Source organism: Xenia sp. Carnegie-2017, unplaced genomic scaffold, assembly GCF_021976095.1.
Source record: "Xenia sp. Carnegie-2017 unplaced genomic scaffold, XeniaSp_v1 HiC_scaffold_20, whole genome shotgun sequence".
Lineage (NCBI taxonomy): Eukaryota > Metazoa > Cnidaria > Anthozoa > Malacalcyonacea > Xeniidae > Xenia > Xenia sp. Carnegie-2017.
Genome location: NW_025813483.1, coordinates 7,974,201 through 7,992,911, shown reverse-complemented (window position 1 = coordinate 7,992,911; position 18,711 = coordinate 7,974,201). Strand labels below are relative to the sequence as shown.

General features: G+C 34.4%; 2 protein-coding genes, 2 long non-coding RNA genes and 1 pseudogene across 5 annotated transcripts; 3 read left to right on the top strand and 2 right to left on the bottom strand.

The window, feature by feature from the left end:
- Positions 1-88: 88 nt before the first annotated feature.
- LOC124441612 (pachytene checkpoint protein 2 homolog) lies at positions 89-2,941 on the bottom strand. Its single transcript, XM_046992087.1, has 5 exons — positions 2,623-2,941; positions 2,481-2,547; positions 2,104-2,144; positions 1,912-1,965; positions 89-143 (listed from the first exon to the last, which is right to left on the bottom strand). Exons 1-5 carry the CDS (start codon positions 2,712-2,714, stop codon positions 89-91), a joined length of 309 nt encoding a protein of 102 aa, XP_046848043.1. The 5' UTR covers positions 2,715-2,941.
- A 2,064-nt stretch (positions 2,942-5,005) lies between these two features.
- Positions 5,006-8,314, top strand: LOC124441611 (annotated as a pseudogene).
- A 916-nt stretch (positions 8,315-9,230) lies between these two features.
- Positions 9,231-10,606, bottom strand: LOC124443147. Of its 2 annotated transcripts, none has more exons than XR_006947520.1 (4): positions 10,386-10,606; positions 9,886-9,993; positions 9,620-9,761; positions 9,231-9,443 (listed from the first exon to the last, which is right to left on the bottom strand). It is a non-coding gene; the product is annotated as an uncharacterized LOC124443147 (long non-coding RNA). The 2 variants fall into 2 exon arrangements; XR_006947519.1 differs by having other exon boundaries at positions 9,620-9,718; positions 10,386-10,605.
- A 2,297-nt stretch (positions 10,607-12,903) lies between these two features.
- On the top strand, positions 12,904-15,793 carry LOC124441610 (pachytene checkpoint protein 2 homolog). Its single transcript, XM_046992086.1, has 6 exons — positions 12,904-13,139; positions 13,214-13,280; positions 13,617-13,657; positions 13,792-13,845; positions 15,610-15,679; positions 15,764-15,793. The coding sequence occupies exons 1-6, from the start codon at positions 13,048-13,050 to the stop codon at positions 15,791-15,793; spliced, it is 354 nt and encodes a 117-aa protein (XP_046848042.1). The 5' UTR covers positions 12,904-13,047.
- Positions 15,794-15,873: 80 nt separating this feature from the next.
- LOC124443141 lies at positions 15,874-17,367 on the top strand. The gene is made up of 2 exons (XR_006947511.1): positions 15,874-16,235; positions 17,247-17,367. It is a non-coding gene; the product is annotated as an uncharacterized LOC124443141 (long non-coding RNA).
- The last annotated feature ends 1,344 nt before the right edge of the window (positions 17,368-18,711 follow it).

Genomic DNA, 18,711 nt, shown 5'->3' with positions numbered 1-18,711 from the left:
TCTAAGGTTATCGTTTGCGCCTATTACGTAGGTTTGAGGGACAATATAAGTACATGCATGTACAACAAAAAGAACACGGGTGAAGGCTTTAATTCGTATTACTTCGTTCGACCTGAGTTCGACCACTTAGTTGATAACTTTTTCTAAACAAGAAAATGAGAGAAAGAATACTTCGTAGGTTTATCACAGTGAGACGCTTGACTGCTCCTTGCAAGTTCAAAAGGAGAATGGCCTCCCAAAGAAACCTAACCAAAAGTCAACCAATATTCGTGATTATTTGAGAGTGGTCCATTACTTGATAACTACTGACTACGATAACAAAGAAAAAACATCTTTACCCCTTAAATGTAGATGTAATACAAAGTTAAATTTTATTTATGTTGCAAGTATTAAGACGGTATATTTCAAACCTCATTTCTAAATTATTTGAGAACTCATCTGAACATGCACAAACAACTCAACAAACTGTTCGAGTTTACAATCATGGCAATGACAAACAGAACAAGCTTGCATCCTTCTGTGGTTCACTTGGTCACATATTGGGAAATCATAAATTTCAATCATAATGAGAAATTTAGTCATTTAACAAATTTTTCATATTCATAGTGATGGCAACAACAAGCTGGACCTATTTTCATCACTTACTGAGTAATTAATCGCTTGGTCACAAAAATATAAGAAGATCATCTGAGCATGCGCAGTACGCTTGGGCATGCGCAGCACGCTCAAGCATGCAAAGTCCACTTGACCAATTGTCCGAGTTGATAGTCATGGAAACGACCAACTACATTTACTAGCATCAATTAGGGAGTATATAACTTGCTTATTAACAAACTATTAAAGATATCAACTGAGCATGCGCAGTTAAATTGATTGGCTGCCAATGTTCATGGTCATGGCAACGACCAATTGCATCTACTAGCCCCGATTTTGAAGTAAATAGCATGTTTAGTAACAATTTAATGGAGAAATCATCTGCGCATGCGCTCGAGCATGCGCAGCCCACTCGACTAATTGTTTATAGTCATGGCAACGACTAACTAGATGTACTTGCACTACATCTGGGGCAATTATCCCACTTAATCGCAAATTATCAAAGAAATTATCTGGGCATGCGCAGTTGTGACTTTAATAATACCACAAATTTCGTAAGCCTCTAAATTTTTGTATATATAAATATAAATCTATAGCTTCATATAGTAGATGTCAACTAGCAGTGGAAGCTGGGTGCGATATAGTATGCAGTGGCTTAGGGTCCACACTTCGGTGGCGACCGCACTCCCTGCGTACCCCGAGCAAAGCCTATCGCAGGTGATCTCGGGGTCTGATGGGCGGAAGCTTGCTATTGCATCTCCCAAGTAGGATAGCGTGGAGGGGCCGAAATCTGCTACCGAAACGTTAACATGCCGCGTTTTAGTGCCTTACGCTTAAGAAGGTATCGGGAAGCATGGACCGAAAACGGGTTTTTCCTTTCAAAATTTGTCTTTTTTCTTTACAAGAATTCTTCTCATAAAAGAAACTAGAACATACTGCCAGGGTTCAGACAACTTCTGAAAATCCCCCGGGCGTAGTTTCGTTTTCTTTGTAAAACGAGAAGAATACTAACTTGAAAACATGAAGACTGGGTGACATAATATTTACCATAAACTAAGACAAGAAATGTTTATTTTACTCTGTGACATCACTTTACTTTAAAGTGAAAGGTTTGAACATGGGAGTATCGTTACATGTTTGTAGATGTAGATCGTCCAGGTTAGTAAAGTCCTGAAAAGAACTGTTGTTGTTGATGCTGACTCTAAAGATGACTACCGCTAAGGTTGTTAAGAAGTCAGTCAACATCAACATCAACAGTCCTTCGCAGGACACCACTAACCTCGACGATCTACATCTACAAACATCTACTTCACTTACTCGGCTATCTTCTTTAATTCAAGACTACAGTGTGTTACATCGTTGTCGACAAAGCTACAATGGAAAATAGGGAAAAAAAGTTGTACATCGGAAAAGAAAACCATGTCATCAACATAGAAGTGAACAAAAAAATTTCTAACAAACACCGTCAATTTTCGTCAAAATAAAATTTCGTGTATTTTTCAGTTGTACCTTAAATCCAAAATTTGAGTGGCTGGTGATATGATACTGGTCTGTGATGAAACGGTGAACATTAATTTTGATTATTAAAAATTATCTACAATGCAATCGTTTGCAATCAATTTCTATATAGCTGCACACCTCTCTATTTAAGCAACATGTTTGTATAACTTGCACAAACGACTATATTGTGGTATGGAAATAAAGCAGTAGACGTAAAGGTACAAAGTACTGAGAAGAGGGATATACTTCACGAGGCAAATTGTTGTTTTATATTGTATATGATGACAGGTTGCGGTAAGCCATTTCGGCGTTCCTTTGGCCAGAAAACATAATTGACCGGCAGCCATTTCGTTGATCACGTGCACAAGAAGACATAAGTTACATACAAACAAATGGTAAATTTTGTAAATAGCTTTGGCTGATGGCGGACCAATATACTGTTTGATGTCGGCTCTGTGGGCGAACAAATAGCGAAGTTAGATGAGAAAGTGAATTAAAAAACTTTCGAGTCACAAACATATTTTCAACCTGTCCACGAACGCAACGTCTATGGCTCTAGTTATGTTCGATGTTGTCAATATAATTACATTAGGATGTCTGAAATAAGAAGAAAACAACATTGGGGAAGACTAGGTTTAGCAAATAAACGCATAAATGTAGTTCAAATCAAGACTTCTGTAAATACGTAATTGATAGATAATAAGTATTTGACTGAGCAAAGTTGTCATCAAGCAAGTTTGTTCATGTCATATAAATATTTTCGTGCTTTTACTCCCTGTAAAAGCGACAACATTGTAGAGAAAGAAATAATACATAGTTCTAAAGATAGCAAATACCATAGTGAATGGTAAATGTAATATAATAAGGAAGATTGTTTTACTCTTGAACACAATACATAGAGACACATATATATAAGGATTTCCGGTTGTATTTCATAGTTGATACATCTTGACTTACAATTCACTGACTGACAACGTCAATCAAAACATGAACGACTTATTATATAGAATGTAAACGGTCCATATAAAACATCCGTTTCCCAAAAAATTAATGCCATTTCCAACCACCCAATCTTCCTCCAAGAATGAACAAACAGTAAGTTCTTATTAATTGTATTCATACAAATTCTATTAGTTTACATCGAAGTTTCGAATACTTGGCTATCATTTGAAAAATTGTTTTGATTTAGTCAAATTTTATATTACATACGTATGATCTTATTTTAATTACAAAAAATTTCTATGAGAATATCAAGTGTACGCTGCTTGAAATTTTGTGCAAGTTATTTCAAAATAGGTGGCAGAAGTCTCTTTTGGAATACTTGAATTTCTTTTGAAATTCTTCACTAAATTAGAGAGCGAGGGAACTCTCTAGTTTAGTTAGAATATTGTAAAAATCTTTTATGTGCATGTTTTGTGTTTTTGTGCATGTTTATGATCATCTGCAAACACCGAAGAATGGAAGTCGAAAATTTTGTCTTCTCGAAACATGCCTTCTTTAAATTTTAATATCTTCTCCAAAAATAAGTAATAAATATTGGTTTAACTTACTGCAAGAAGCGTTGCTTGACAATGACAGGTTACGGCAATGTGGTTCTGAAAGAAATTGAAGCAAAGAAGATTTGATGAACGATACAAACAAATACATGCTTACATCTCTGTTCTGCTATTCTTGATCTTATCGACCTCTGCATCTGAAAATACTGAGGAAAAAGTTGCAGTATGATGAAGCAAACAAGCAAACAACTGACAAACAAACACATACCGCAGTCTCAATCTTCATCGTTCAGTGCCATGAATAACTGTAAGAATAATGTTAAAATACAATCATGACGAACTGTAGGAGCATATAAATTTTCAAAAAACCAGTGTTTGCAGACGATCTGTCGAAATTTCTATCAAAACTGGTACTTTACGATGATTTCCAGAAAACAGCTGTAAACTGCAAACATTTACAGGAAAGGTTTACTTTTATGGCACAAAAAGTTACTGTCAGATTTTTCAAACGAAGTCAATCATCTCCATTGAACATAATGGACAGACGAGCATTCATGACGAGCCCTCAAGTTGGATTCGAAAATTTGGAAACAGTTTCCTCTCCCGAGGAATTATCTTTATGATTGCAATAGTTCTATACAATCATGCAAAATAGCTATTTTGGCTAAATCATTTACCAAACATTAGAACATCACCGGAAGTTAAATTTTTTATTGCTTTGTAGACACTGTTATAACATCCCTCAATATTATAACAGTGCAATCATAGGCACAAATAAACCATTAAATATTCAAAGTAGACGGCTAGTCTGACTGGCTCGTGATAATCATTTCGCATAGATGTTGAGTTTAAAGATTTTTGCAATACTCTGCCAGCGTATTGCAATTTCTCTTTTCAACCATGATGATTGATTTAATGTAAATTAGATTTTGTTTTAATTTTACACAAGATATGAGCGCAAGAAGCACTCTTATATTACTGCACGAGAAGGTGCTTTTGGTGCTGTCTTTGGTCATACTAGTCTTACAGCACAAGCAAAAGTGATTATTAATTGTGAAACAAGACAGAATAAATGAAGGATTAGAATCAACATGAGCATAAACAAAACAATATTCAAAAGAATTTCCGTTTTCCTGGTCTTTTAGGTCTCGCGAGAAAACAAAATTGAATGCATGGTACATACGAATAGAATAAGCATAAACGATAAAACTTTATTTCTTTTTCTCTTCAGAGTTTACACAGAAAGACATGGAAATCTTCTTTCGTTTTTCTCTTGTTCTTTTTTGTGTTCTTCTTTCAGCTAATGCCTAACACATTTCCTTAAGCCTGTGTAATGGTGTAACTTCGCTCTTTTGAGTGGGTGGGAGGAGCTTTAGGAATAAATTTGCCCATAAAAGCGTGGTGTTATTTTTATGTTGTTTCCTAAGCTGAAAGAAGTATAAAATATTGAAAAGAAGAATATGATTTTTGATGTTTTTTTCTGTAAACCCTCGAGAGAGTCATAAGCACGCTCGTTGCTTATGCTTGTGATTACGTAGATGTTAATGTTCCAACTTTTGCTTATTGTTTTTAACACTTTATTGACACTTGACACAACATTCAAAAATAGATATATTCTATTCAAACAGTTCATGAAAAAAATTATTGCTTTGTTCAGACAGTTGGATTGGCTGGATTTGAACAGGACGTTCTATACGAGAAGGGATTACGTTGGTTTTATTCAGTTATTTTGGGGATGATTGACGTATTATCAGTGTACCGTATGTCAAGAAGCATCCTATGGTGATACAGGTGAGCCATCACCCCTCAGATTAAGCTCTAGGATATGTTTGCTACAATGACGGAATCGTTGTAACAAAGTCTTCTGTTCTTACTTCATATGCTTCATCTTGTTTTATACAGTTTTCCAAAATGACTCAACTGTAAATATTGTATAACAAGCACAATTAAAAAGCGTGTATATAAATTTGTAAAAAATTTAAGAATTGCCCAAGAATTTGTCCAAACAATTAATTTTTTGAGAAATTTCCAGAAATTTCCTTCAAATAGGCCATTCTTTTCTGAGAAATTTCCTTAGAAATAAGACCACATTTGGCCATCGTTATCATGTTAACTACTTCATGTAAAAGTTATATATCGTCTTCCAAGAAAACAACATAACAATTTTTAATTTTAAACCTCACAAGCATTCGTTCTCCGCAAGAATATTTCTCTCCACATATCTGTTGTAAAAGAGTGAAAGACAAATAATATTTTAAAGAACATATAAAGTTTTTTTTGAAAGCTGAAACAAGGTAATAGATATATATGTTATTGTTATGCCTGAGTCTGACTTTGAGTTTCATAGCGGGAAATTGAAACGATATTTATTTTTTATTTCTACATAGCAAAGATATTTAAGTTTTTTCCTACACAGCCAATATTGTGAATAATCTTTTGTATAACATCTCTAACTAAAGCAATATCGTTAAAATGGATAAAGTTCAAGAACTTTCTGAAGCACTGCCTTTACCAAGTCAGCCATTCTTAAACGTCGAAGTAAATGAATGCAAAGAAAGGTTAGTTCATAATATGAACAAAGGACTGTATGCAGAAGGATATTGAATTGCATTTCATGTAATAATCTAGTTGAGTGAGTCTGTGTTAGTGAAACCATGCTACAGGTGAAACTAGGTAATGAACAAATCATGTTTTTGTTTTGTAAAGAAACTTGAATAATTTTAATATGTTACTAGATTGACGTCACTGGTCATATGTTGTGCTTCAACAGACTCACTTCTTCAAATACCACTGTGCTGTCAAAACGTGAACAAAACCATTTATTCAATTTGATAATAAGCATTAACATCTTAATAGTATTTACCACTTTATTTTAGCACTATCCCAGAGTATAGAATTATAAAGCTTGTCAAAGACTTTCTTATCAACATGAAAACAATTCATGGCGACTCATGTTTCGTAGAATTTGTTGATCCTTTTTAATGGAACATGTCAAGAGCATAACTATTGTGTATGACACAGATAATTTTTCAACATATGGCAAGGTTATTGACCCTATGATCAGACAATATTTACTTTCGCATGTGTGAGAGTAGGTTGTTCACACCCCCCTGGTATGTCACACATCCCTTTTTGTTGAACCCCACGGAAAAGAAAATGCAAGAACTCTTAGAGGATTGACTTAGTTTGATAATGAAGATTTACATGAAGTACATATTTCTGTCAAACCTTCATAATTCTTTTAACAGATAATTGATTTGAAAAAAGTTATGCTAAAGTATCATGTCTATCAACTTCATGATGGGGGGCATGGATATGAAGAACTTGAGGATGATATATCTGCTCCAGACAACTGGCTTTTGCCTACAGGTGGGTAAATTTTGCCTGCAGGTGGTCAACTCACTTCAGCCCAGGTCTTTTCGCTTTCACGAGTTATAAGTATTAGCAACTAATACAATTACTTCATCATTTTTAGAGGATTTTCAGGGCTTGTGGGAAAGCTTGCTCTTTGACTCGGATGTGAAAAATCAGGTTGTTCTTCATAATGAACATTTAATGATTTCTCTCGTGAGCGAAGTTTAAATTGTAGCTTGTTAAGGACGTCTTTAGCGCCGAAATAAGTTAACGTTTAAACAGTTAGCTGTCGAAACGTCAAATAGGTTTTTATAAGGATTTTCCTAATTTCTCCTATTTTCCAATGTACATTATGTACTCGGAGTTACTGATCAACGGAGTTACTGATCTGCTAACTTATTAATCTCTAATATTTTCAAAAGGTTCACGCAAGCGATGACATTGTGCACCGTAGTGGTGACAAAGCTTATTTAGTGAACATTAAAAATACACATCTCAGCAATTCTAGCGAGTTATATCGATTAAAAAATGTTAAAAATTTTGTTGTTCTAATTTATTTACGAAAGTATATGTCGTGCCATGACTATGATATTTCATGTATCTCATTTTTATCTTATTTTTTTAGTTGCTAAAATATGCGGCAACGACACTTCTCTTCTCCGACAGGTTTGTCGTGTGAAATGAAACTATTGAACTGAAGACTTTTAGAGCCAAATTGCAAAATCGTTCGTTTTTCCATCTTTTAAAATCACTCCCAAACAATGACATTTTCAAAGTATATATTAGTCACGTGTTTGAATCATATTTTAGAGGCGTGGATTTCAACATCATCTCGTGAAATAAAGTTATCTTATTGCATGGTAAGTTAGTTTCCTTGGTAACCAGACGTGAGTCCTTGCGTCATCGTCCGTCACGTGTATCTTTTTACGAATCAAATTAGATTCTATTTTTGCGTGTGTTGACTTTGTAACAACTCTCATCTTAACGGAGTAAATCTCTTATCACTCATAACATTCAAGATTGAAAAATCACATATCAAAGTATTGATAAGAATAAGTTAGCTACAATCAGATAGAATGAAACGCGAGAGACGTGATGGTGTTTTAACGAGCCAACTATTAAATGACGTCAAGGCTACCATGTTTGTGTACCGCTGTGACGTCACTCGAAAACAAACAACGAAGCCAATCAAACACCAGCATTTACCACTCATAGTACATCATGTTTGTCTTCACGTGATCTACTGCAAATATCCAGAAGAATGAGTTGAGCTTTTCTTTAAAACTTTCACAGAGCCAACCGGTACTGGTGAAACATCCTTATGCAAGGCGCTTGCTCAAAAATTATCCATACGACTTTCTAAAAGGTAAAAACACTACATTTTATTTTGATGTTACGTAAATCGCAATCCATTACTATCCATGTGTGTACTGCAACTAAGATTGCCACGTAATTTTATTGTTATGTCGTGAATTATAAATACAAAGTATAATCCGAAAAAGGACATGTTGTAAACTCAACATCAAATTTAGAAAACAAGACGATTAAAAATGTAAATATTACACTTTCAATTGTTTTGCTTTGCAACTTTTATTTAAGTTTACAAGATTAACAATATAGCCCTTGATAAAGGGTTGGATGGTCAAAATTATAAATGTCATGGTTGTTCCAGACCAATTGGAATGAGTATGATCAATGAATTCTCGACTTGTTATTTGCTAATAACTCAAATATATTTATTTTCAAATTTCTTAGCTTAATAAATGTTATCTTTGTAGAAACTATTATAACAAAGTACATAATCCCTTTTTTCCGTGAAGCCCATGGATGCGTTCGTTCATGATGAAAGAGTCATATTGTATAAGGAGGCTCTTGTTCATCACGAGAAAGTTATGAGAAAGTTACGTTGTAAAAGGTAATAAGTAAAAACGTATAAACATGCTTAGTGTTTGTTTAAGTTAAAGTTCAAAAAGGCAGAAATTTTTTGAACCTTTGAAGTATCCTTGGACGTTCTAGTTTTTTTTATGAGAAGAATTCTTGTAAAGAAAAAGTTAAATTTTGAAAACCAAACAATCCCGTTTTCGGTCCATGCCTCGGGGTTCAACAAAAGGGATGTGTGACATACCAGGGGTGTGAACAACCTACTCTCACATGCGAAAGTAAATATTGTCTGATCATAGGGTCAATAACCTTGCCATATGTTGAAAAATTATCTGTGTCATACACAATAGTTATGCTCTTGACATGTTCCATTAAAAAGGATCAACAAATTCTACGAAACATGAGTCGCCATGAATTGTTTTCATGTTGATAAGAAAGTCTTTGACAAGCTTTATAATTCTATACTCTGGGATAGTGCTAAAATAAAGTGGTAAATACTATTAAGATGTTAATGCTTATTATCAAATTGAATAAATGGTTTTGTTCACGTTTTGACAGCACAGTGGTATTTGAAGAAGTGAGTCTGTTGAAGCACAACATATGACCAGTGACGTCAATCTAGTAACATATTAAAATTATTCAAGTTTCTTTACAAAACAAAACATGATTTGTTCATTACCTAGTTTCACCTGTAGCATGGTTTCACTAACACAGACTCACTCAACTAGATTATTACATGAAATGCAATTCAATATCCTTCTGCATACAGTCCTTTGTTCATATTATGAACTAACCTTTCTTTGCATTCATTTACTTCGACGTTTAAGAATGGCTGACTTGGTAAAGGCAGTGCTTCAGAAAGTTCTTGAACTTTATCCATTTTAACGATATTGCTTTAGTTAGAGATGTTATACAAAAGATTATTCACAATATTGGCTGTGTAGGAAAAAAAACTTAAATATCTTTGCTATGTAGAAATAAAAAATAAATATCGTTTCAATTTCCCGCTATGAAACTCAAAGTCAGACTCAGGCATAACAATAACATATATATCTATTACCTTGTTTCAGCTTTCAAAAAAAACTTTATATGTTCTTTAAAATATTATTTGTCTTTCACTCTTTTACAACAGATATGTGGAGAGAAATATTCTTGCGGAGAACGAATGCTTGTGAGGTTTAAAATTAAAAATTGTTATGTTGTTTTCTTGGAAGACGATATATAACTTTTACATGAAGTAGTTAACATGATAACGATGGTCAAATGTGGTCTTATTTCTAAGGAAATTTCTCAGAAAAGAATGGCCTATTTGAAGGAAATTTCTGGAAATTTCTCAAAAAATTAATTGTTTGGACAAATTCTTGGGCAATTCTTAAATTTTACAAATTTATATACACGCTTTTAATCGTGCTTGTTATACAATATTTACAGTTGAGTCATTTTGGAAAACTGTATAAAACAAGATGAAGCATATGAAGTAAGAACAGAAGACTTTGTTACAACGATTCCGTCATTGTAGCAAACATATCCTAGAGCTTAATCTGAGGGGTGATGGCTCACCTGTATCACCATAGGATGCTTCTTGACATACGGTACACTGATAATACGTCAATCATCCCCAAAATAACTGAATAAAACCAACGTAATCCCTTCTCGTATAGAACGTCCTGTTCAAATCCAGCCAATCCAACTGTCTGAACAAAGCAATAATTTTTTTCATGAACTGTTTGAATAGAATATATCTATTTTTGAATGTTGTGTCAAGTGTCAATAAAGTGTTAAAGAAAACAATAAGCAAAAGTTGGAACATTAACATCTACGTAATCACAAGCATAAGCAACGAGCGTGCTTATGACTCTCTCGAGGGTTTACAGAAAAAACATCAAAATCATATTCTTCTTTTCAATATTTTATACTTCTTTCAGCTTAGGAAACAACATAAAAATAACACCACGCTTTTATGGGCAAATTTATTCCTAAAGCTCCTCCCACCCACTCAAAAGGGCGAAGTTACACCATTAGACAGGCTTAAGGAAATGTGTTAGGCATTAGCTGAAAGAAGAACACAAAAAGAACAAGAGAAAAACGAAAGAAGATTTCCATGTCTTTCTGTGTAAACTCTGAAGAGAAAAAGAAATAAAGTTTTATCGTTTATGCTTATTCTATTCGTGTGTACCATGCATTCAATTTTGTTTTCTTGCGAGACCTAAAAGACCAGGAAAATGGAAATTCTTTTGAATATTGTTTCGTTTATGCTCATGTTCATTCTAATCCTTCATTTATTCTGTCTTGTTTCACAATTAATAATCACTTTTGCTTGTGCTGTAAGACTAGTATGACCAAAGACAGCACCAAAAGCACCTTCTTGTGCAGTAATATAAGAGTGCTTCTTGCGCTCATATCTTGTGTAAAATTAAAACAAAATCTAATTTACATTAAATCAATCATCATGGTTGAAAAGAGAAATTGCAATACGCTGGCAGAGTATTGCAAAAATCTTTAAACTCAACATCTATGCGAAATGATTATCACGAGCCAGTCAGACTAGCCGTCTACTTTGAATATTTAATGGTTTATTTGTGCCTATGATTGCACTATTATAATATTGAGGGATGTTATAACAGTGTCTACAAAGCAATAAAAAATTTAACTTCCGGTGATGTTCTACTGTTTGGTAAATGATTTAGCCAAAATAGCTATTTTGCATGATTGTATAGAACTATTGCAATCATAAAGATAATTCCTCGGGAGAGGAAACTGTTTCCAAATTTTCGAATCCAACTTGAGGGCTCGTCATGAATGCTCGTCTGTCCATTATGTTCAATGGAGATGATTGACTTCGTTTGAAAAATCTGACAGTAACTTTTGTGCCATAAAGTAAACCTTTCCTGTAAATGTTTGCAGTTTACAGCTGTTTTCTGGAAATCATCGTAAAGTACCAGTTTTGATAGAAATTTCGACAGATCGTCTGCAAACACTGGTTTTTGAAAATTTATATGCTCCTACAGTTCGTCATGATTGTATTTTAACATTATTCTTACAGTTATTCATGGCACTGAACGATGAAGATTGAGACTGCGGTATGTGTTTGTTTGTCAGTTGTTTGCTTGTTTGCTTCATCATACTGCAACTTTTTCCTCAGTATTTTTCAGATGCAGAGGTCGATAAGATCAAGAATAGCAGAACAGAGATGTAAGCATGTATTTGTTTGTATCGTTCATCAAATCTTCTTTGCTTCAATTTCTTTCAGAATCACATTGCCGTAACCTGTCATTGTCAAGCAACGCTTCTTGCAGTAAGTTAAACCAATATTTATTACTTATTTTTGGAGAAGATATTAAAATTTAAAGAAGGCATGTTTCGAGAAGACAAAATTTTCGACTTCCATTCTTCGGTGTTTGCAGATGATCATAAACATGCACAAAACACAAAACATGCACATAAAAGATTTTTACAATATTCTAACTAAACTAGAGAGTTCCCTCGCTCTCTAATTTAGTGAAGAATTTCAAAAGAAATTCAAGTATTCCAAAAGAGACTTCTGCCACCTATTTTGAAATAACTTGCACAAAATTTCAAGCAGCGTACACTTGATATTCTCATAGAAATTTTTTGTAATTAAAATAAGATCATACGTATGTAATATAAAATTTGACTAAATCAAAACAATTTTTCAAATGATAGCCAAGTATTCGAAACTTCGATGTAAACTAATAGAATTTGTATGAATACAATTAATAAGAACTTACTGTTTGTTCATTCTTGGAGGAAGATTGGGTGGTTGGAAATGGCATTAATTTTTTGGGAAACGGATGTTTTATATGGACCGTTTACATTCTATATAATAAGTCGTTCATGTTTTGATTGACGTTGTCAGTCAGTGAATTGTAAGTCAAGATGTATCAACTATGAAATACAACCGGAAATCCTTATATATATGTGTCTCTATGTATTGTGTTCAAGAGTAAAACAATCTTCCTTATTATATTACATTTACCATTCACTATGGTATTTGCTATCTTTAGAACTATGTATTATTTCTTTCTCTACAATGTTGTCGCTTTTACAGGGTAAAAGCACGAAAATATTTATATGACATGAACAAACTTGCTTGATGACAACTTTGCTCAGTCAAATACTTATTATCTATCAATTACGTATTTACAGAAGTCTTGATTTGAACTACATTTATGCGTTTATTTGCTAAACCTAGTCTTCCCCAATGTTGTTTTCTTCTTATTTCAGACATCCTAATGTAATTATATTGACAACATCGAACATAACTAGAGCCATAGACGTTGCGTTCGTGGACAGGTTGAAAATATGTTTGTGACTCGAAAGTTTTTAATTCACTTTCTCATCTAACTTCGCTATTTGTTCGCCCACAGAGCCGACATCAAACAGTATATTGGTCCGCCATCAGCCAAAGCTATTTACAAAATTTACCATTTGTTTGTATGTAACTTATGTCTTCTTGTGCACGTGATCAACGAAATGGCTGCCGGTCAATTATGTTTTCTGGCCAAAGGAACGCCGAAATGGCTTACCGCAACCTGTCATCATATACAATATAAAACAACAATTTGCCTCGTGAAGTATATCCCTCTTCTCAGTACTTTGTACCTTTACGTCTACTGCTTTATTTCCATACCACAATATAGTCGTTTGTGCAAGTTATACAAACATGTTGCTTAAATAGAGAGGTGTGCAGCTATATAGAAATTGATTGCAAACGATTGCATTGTAGATAATTTTTAATAATCAAAATTAATGTTCACCGTTTCATCACAGACCAGTATCATATCACCAGCCACTCAAATTTTGGATTTAAGGTACAACTGAAAAATACACGAAATTTTATTTTGACGAAAATTGACGGTGTTTGTTAGAAATTTTTGTTCACTTCTATGTTGATGACATGGTTTTCTTTTCCGATGTACAACTTTTTCCCTATTTTCCATTGTAGCTTTGTCGACAACGATGTAACACACTGTAGTCTTGAATTAAAGAAGATAGCCGAGTAAGTGAGTAGATGTTTGTAGATGTAGATCGTCGAGGTTAGTGGTGTCCTGCGAAGGACTGTTGATGTTGATGTTGACTGACTTCTTAACAACCTTAGCGGTAGTCATCTTTAGAGTCAGCATCAACAACAACAGTTCTTTTCAGGACTTTACTAACCTGGACGATCTACATCTACAAACATGTAACGATACTCCCATGTTCAAACCTTTCACTTTAAAGTAAAGTGATGTCACAGAGTAAAATAAACATTTCTTGTCTTAGTTTATGGTAAATATTATGTCACCCAGTCTTCATGTTTTCAAGTTAGTATTCTTCTCGTTTTACAAAGAAAACGAAACTACGCCCGGGGGATTTTCAGAAGTTGTCTGAACCCTGGCAGTATGTTCTAGTTTCTTTTATGAGAAGAATTCTTGTAAAGAAAAAAGACAAATTTTGAAAGGAAAAACCCGTTTTCGGTCCATGCTTCCCGATACCTTCTTAAGCGTAAGGCACTAAAACGCGGCATGTTAACGTTTCGGTAGCAGATTTCGGCCCCTCCACGCTATCCTACTTGGGAGATGCAATAGCAAGCTTCCGCCCATCAGACCCCGAGATCACCTGCGATAGGCTTTGCTCGGGGTACGCAGGAGAGTGCGGTCGCCACCGAAGTGTGGACCCTAAGCCACTGCATACTATATCGCACCCAGCTTCCACTGCTAGTTGACATCTACTATATGAAGCTATAGATTTATATTTATATATACAAAATTTAGAGGCTTACGAAATTTGTGGTATTATTAAAGTCACAACTGCGCATGCCCAGATAATTTCTTTGATAATTTGCGATTAAGTGGGATAATTGCCCCAGATGTAGTGCAAGTACATCTAGTTAGTCGTTGCCATGACTATAAACAATTAGTCGAGTGGGCTGCGCATGCTCGAGCGCATGCGCAGATGATTTCTCCATTAAATTGTTACTAAACATGCTATTTACTTCAAAATCGGGGCTAGTAGATGCAATTGGTCGTTGCCATGACCATGAACATTGGCAGCCAATCAATTTAACTGCGCATGCTCAGTTGATATCTTTAATAGTTTGTTAATAAGCAAGTTATATACTCCCTAATTGATGCTAGTAAATGTAGTTGGTCGTTTCCATGACTATCAACTCGGACAATTGGTCAAGTGGACTTTGCATGCTTGAGCGTGCTGCATGCCCAAGCGTACTGCGCATGCTCAGATGATCTTCTTATATTTTTGTGACCAAGCGATTAATTACTCAGTAAGTGATGAAAATAGGTCCAGCTTGTTGTTGCCATCACTATGAATATGAAAAATTTGTTAAATGACTAAATTTCTCATTATGATTGAAATTTATGATTTCCCAATATGTGACCAAGTGAACCACAGAAGGATGCAAGCTTGTTCTGTTTGTCATTGCCATGATTGTAAACTCGAACAGTTTGTTGAGTTGTTTGTGCATGTTCAGATGAGTTCTCAAATAATTTAGGACTGAGGTTTAAAATATACCGTCTTAATACTTGCAACATAAATAAAATTTAACTTTGTATTACATCTACATTTAAGGCGTAAAGATGTTTTTTCTTTGTTATCGTAGTCAGTAGTTATCAAGTAATGGACCACTCTCAAATAATCACGAATATTGGTTGACTTTTGGTTAGGTTTCTTTGGGAGGCCCTTCTCCTTTGAACTTGCAAGGAGCAGTCAAGCGTCTCACTGTGATAAACCTACGAAGTATTCTTTCTCTCATTTTCTTGTTTAGAAAAAGTTATCAACTAAGTGGTCGAACTCTTCGTAAACTACCATTCCTTGCACATGCGCTGTACTCAAAAGTAAGTAATACGAATTAAAGCCTTCACCCGTGTTCTTTGTTGTACATGCATGTACTTATATTGTCCCTCAAACCTACGTAATAGGCGCAAACGATAACCTTAGAAGAGTTTTGAATAAGCGTGCAAATGTGATCTTTTTAGCGATTGTATACTTTTATACATTCATAGTAATATTTTGGATATGTTTTGTTGAAGATTAAGATTTTGTATTGCTCAATTTAAGTTCAATAAGTAACATAGATCACAAAGTTTGCTAATTTATATTGATGCTTTAAGACTCCTTACATGACGTTTCCGCAACACACCCGAGGTCAAAGTTCGTATATATTAAAATGCAACAATGTGTATAGTTCGTTATTGAGGATAATGTATAGATTATTTTACATAGGGAAAGATATTTATACGCTATAGTTAATTGTAACTGTTTAATTTCAACTTATGTTTACATTAAATGACATCCTTAAGCCAACTTTACTAATATTGATCGCTATTTTCGTGTTATACATCTATAATCATCTTGTTGTTAAAGATTTGAAGCTTTGCTGCGATAATACAGGTTTGTACAGCTATCTCATCTTTGTTTGTTGCCTGCCTGATAGCATGTCGACTCCGGGGACCAGATTTTTTATCGTGATTTATATGACATTATAGATTGTCGTACGTCTATCTAATATCTTGAGTATAAACGATATGTTTTGAAAGATGAGTTTACATATACTCTAGCGTAGTGTCTTCATCAGGAGTGATCTGATGTTGAAACTTGAGTCTTTATATACTCCAGTCTAGTGTCTTCATCAGGAGTGATCTGATGTTGAAACTTGAGTCCTTATATACTCCAGTCTAGTGTCTTCATCAGGAGTGATCTGATGTTGAAACTTGAGTCCTTATATACTCCAGTCTTATGTTTTCATCAGGAGTGATCTGATGTTGAATCTTGAGTCCTTATATACTCCAGTCTAGTGTCTTCATCAGGAGTGATCTGATGTTGAATCTTGAGTCCTTATATACTCCAGTCTTATGTTTTCATCAGGAGTGATCTGATGTTGAATCTTGAGTCCTTATATACTCCAGTCTAGTGTCTTCATCAGGAGTGATCTGATGTTGAAACTTGAGTCCTTATATACTCCAGTCTAGTGTCTTCATCAGGAGTGATCTGATGTTGAAACTTGAGTCCTTATATACTCCAGTCTTATGTTTTCATCAGGAGTGATCTGATGTTGAATCTTGAGTCGTTATATACTCCAGTCTAGTGTCTTCATCAGGAGTGATCTGATGTTGAATCTTGAGTCCTTATATACTCCAGACTAATGTCTTCATCTGGAGTGATCTGATGTTGAATCTTGAGTCCTTATATACTCCAGTCTAGTGTCTTCATCAGGAGTGATCTGATGTTGAATCTTGAGTCCTTATATACTCCAGTCTTATGTTTTCATCAAGAGTGATCTTTTATTGAAACTTTCGCTAGTGTTATTTAACCATGTTATCTAAAACTTTATCCTACATAGTCCATTTTGTATTTGTGTTTCCACTTGTTTTCTTTAATGTTTTAAAATAATGTTCTTGACAGCAGAGAATTATTCTCATTATGATTTGGTCGTTGGAATACTTTCATCGCGCGGCAACTTTGATTTGAGGCAAAGTTTACGTGAATCATGGGTTGGCTATGCAAGACGACATTCATCTCTAAATAAAAGGAAGCACAGGAAAACACTGAATTTTCTTGAGGGTAGCTGTAGTGTGTTTTGTATTCAATTAGAGCTACTTAGCGTGTGAAACGTTACAGCAAACACAATATTTGTGAAGGTAAAGTGTAGAACAGTGTTTCAAATTGGCCTGTCGCGTTTACAACGAATTTCTTTAATACCAGAGAACGTTTACAACGTATTTCTTCAATACCAGAGAACGTTTACAAAGTATTTCTTCAATACCAGAGAACGTTTACAACGTATTTCTTCAATACCAGAGAACGTTTACAAAGTATTTCTTCAATACCAGAGAACGTTTACAACGTATGTCTTCAATATCAGAGAACGTTTACAAAGTATTTCTTCAATACCAGAGAACGTTTACAACGTATTTCTTCAATACCAGAGAACGTTTACAACGTATGTCTTCAATATCAGAGAACGTTTACAACGTATTTCTTCTATACCAGGAACGTTTACAAAGTATGTCTTCAATACCAGAGAACGTTTACAACGTATGTCTTCAATATCAGAGAACGTTTACAACGTATTTTTTCAATACCAGAGAACGTTTACAAAGTATGTCTTCAATACCAGAGAACGTTTACAACGTATTTCTTCAATACCAGAGAACGTTTACAACGTATTTCTTCAATACCAGAGAACGTTTACAACGTATTTCTTCAATACCAGAGAACGTTTACAACGTATTTCTTCAATAACAGAGAACGTTTACAACGTATTTCTTCAATACCAGAGAACGTTTACAACGTATGTCTTCAATACCAGAGAACGTTTACAACGTATTTCTTCAATACCAGAGAACGTTTACAACGTATTTTTCAATACCAGAGAACGTTTACAAAGTATGTCTTCAATACCAGAGAACGTTTACAACGTATTTCTTCTATACCAGAGAACGTTTACAAAGTATTTCTTCAATACCAGAGAACGTTTACAACGTATTTCTTCAATATCAGAGAACGTTTACAACGTATTTTTTCAATACCAGAGAACGTTTACAAAGTATGTCTTCAATACCAGAGAACGTTTACAACGTATTTCTTCAATACCAGAGAACGTTTACAACGTATTTCTTCAATACCAGAGAACGTTTACAACGTATTTCTTCAATACCAGAGAACGTTTACAACGTATTTCTTCAATACCAGAGAACGTTTACAACGTATTTCTTCAATACCAGAGAACGTTTACAACGTATTTCTTCTATACCAGAGAACGTTTACAACGTATTTCTTCAATACCAGAGAACGTTTACAACGTATTTCTTCAATACCAGAGAACGTTTACAACGTATTTCTTCAATACCAGAGAACGTTTACAACG